This window comes from Cyprinodon variegatus, unplaced genomic scaffold (genome assembly GCF_000732505.1).
Source record: "Cyprinodon variegatus isolate N-32 unplaced genomic scaffold, C_variegatus-1.0 Scaffold1222, whole genome shotgun sequence".
In the NCBI taxonomy this organism is placed as follows: domain Eukaryota; kingdom Metazoa; phylum Chordata; class Actinopteri; order Cyprinodontiformes; family Cyprinodontidae; genus Cyprinodon; species Cyprinodon variegatus.
Window position 1 is genome coordinate 101,500 of NW_015151675.1, and position 1,826 is coordinate 103,325.

General features: G+C 40.4%; 1 protein-coding gene across 1 annotated transcript in view; it reads right to left on the reverse strand.

The window, feature by feature from the left end:
* slc4a5 (solute carrier family 4 (sodium bicarbonate cotransporter), member 5) overlaps positions 1 to 1,826 on the reverse strand; it is a 52,477-nt gene that overhangs the window by 24,793 nt on the left and 25,858 nt on the right. The window contains exons 13-14 of the mRNA XM_015401456.1: positions 252 to 432; positions 89 to 179 (exon numbers count right to left, since the gene is read on the reverse strand). Coding sequence (XP_015256942.1) covers positions 89 to 179; positions 252 to 432 — 272 coding nt within the window. The remainder of the gene's footprint in view (positions 1 to 88; positions 180 to 251; positions 433 to 1,826) is intronic.

Below are 1,826 nucleotides of genomic sequence, written 5' to 3' on the forward strand. Positions count from 1 at the left end.
TCATGTTTTACATCCCTCTTATAGAGCTATCTAAAACATACAGTATGTTTCAAGTAAAGAACCGACTGTAAACGGTTTGAAGTCTTACCCTGATCTGGAGCCACGCATTCACACTTGTAAGATGTTATGTAATCTGGCTTAAATCCCCGGTTGATTGGGTAATATTTAAAGGTTCCAACCTGTGAAAAAGAAAACATGTTGCTTCACATCTATAACAAGGAAATCTACAAACGTTCCAGCATGTTACTGACCATCTTCTTAATGGCATCTGAGATAAAGATGAAGGAGATGAGGCTGGAGAAACCTTCTTCTGTGAAGCGGGTCATATATTTGATGATGTAGCTGGCGTCTGAGATGACCAGCAGAAAGCACTGCAGACACGAGTGCAGACCGATCCACAGACGGAGCTCCATGTAGTCTATGTTATTGTTCCTGGGAGGGAAGTCATTCAGAAAAAAGAGAAGATGGTAACTATTTACTATTGAGTTTTCAATCCCTTACTGAGCAGCAGGAGAACATGTGGGTAATCAGGGATGGGCGGTTTTTTAATATTGGCAAAATAATGTAAAATACTTTCTGTGAACACAGTCTGTGATGACATCTAACTATCTATAAAGCGTAAAATAATCTGTGGCTTCTTCACAGTCAAGTCCCTGTGATACCACCCTCAGTCAGATCACAGCTCATGTTCTCACATTGCGGGCCGACACTCTGATGCGATCTTATGACGGCCGACTGAATTTTTAAACATGTTTAATTTCCCCCCCATATCTTACCCCTCAGTTGTGAGAGGCTGATCACCCATTGTTACCCCCTGTATACTACAGATGAAGCCGAAACTCGACCTCAGTAAAAATTTCTCTCACGACTGGAGAATTGGCCCTAAAAGGGCAAAAAAAGTTGTACAGTTTATGCAATTCATGGGATTTTTCTGTAAAGGTTTTTTACAAATTGAAAAAGGGGTATTAAACAAAGCACCATCTATTGATATTCACATGAAAAAAATAATAAATTGAGTGCACATGTGAGGAATATAGCATGTAAACACAGTTTCCATGTGATCAAAAGTGGAAAGGAAAATGAAATAAATGAACAAAATGCTTTGTCATATGTGGAAAATGCGATGGAATCACATTTAAAATTCATTGGATTTTCATGAGGAAGATACATGATTTTTTAGGATTGACTGTATGAAGTGTTGCACTACAGACTCAGACTAAAACTAACCTTCCAACAATGGGCATTCCCATTTTAAAATACTTTCTTCCTCTCTTCCTTCCCTTTGCAGGATCGCAATCAGTACTCGAGTTGAGTTGTGATGAGGGGGGACGGCCTCCGCCTTCTGAAATGACCATCCCACCATACCATCCCCTGTGACGTTTTATTACTGAATGTGTAAAATTTCTACAATATATTAACAGTAATGGCAATATTATTGCCATTTCAACATTTGGCAGGCTATGGGCGTACGAGTAGCCTGAGCCAAATAAATAAAATCGAAGAAGTGGCCTACCATGATTATAAGCTGATCCCAGTGGGAAATGAGTCCCTAAATTTGTAGGGGCAGTGATAGCCATGCTAACTATTTAGGGGCAGTGATAGCCATGCTAACTATGTAGGAGCAGTGATAGCCATGCTAACTATTTAGGGGCAGTGATAGCCATGCTAACTATGTAGGAGCAGTGATAGCCATGCTAACTATGTAGGAGCAGTGATAGCCATGCTAACTATGTAGGAGCAGTGATAGCCATGCTAACTATGTAGGAGCAGTGATAGCCATGCTATGTAGGTGCAGTTATAGCCATGCTAACTATGTAGGGGCAGTG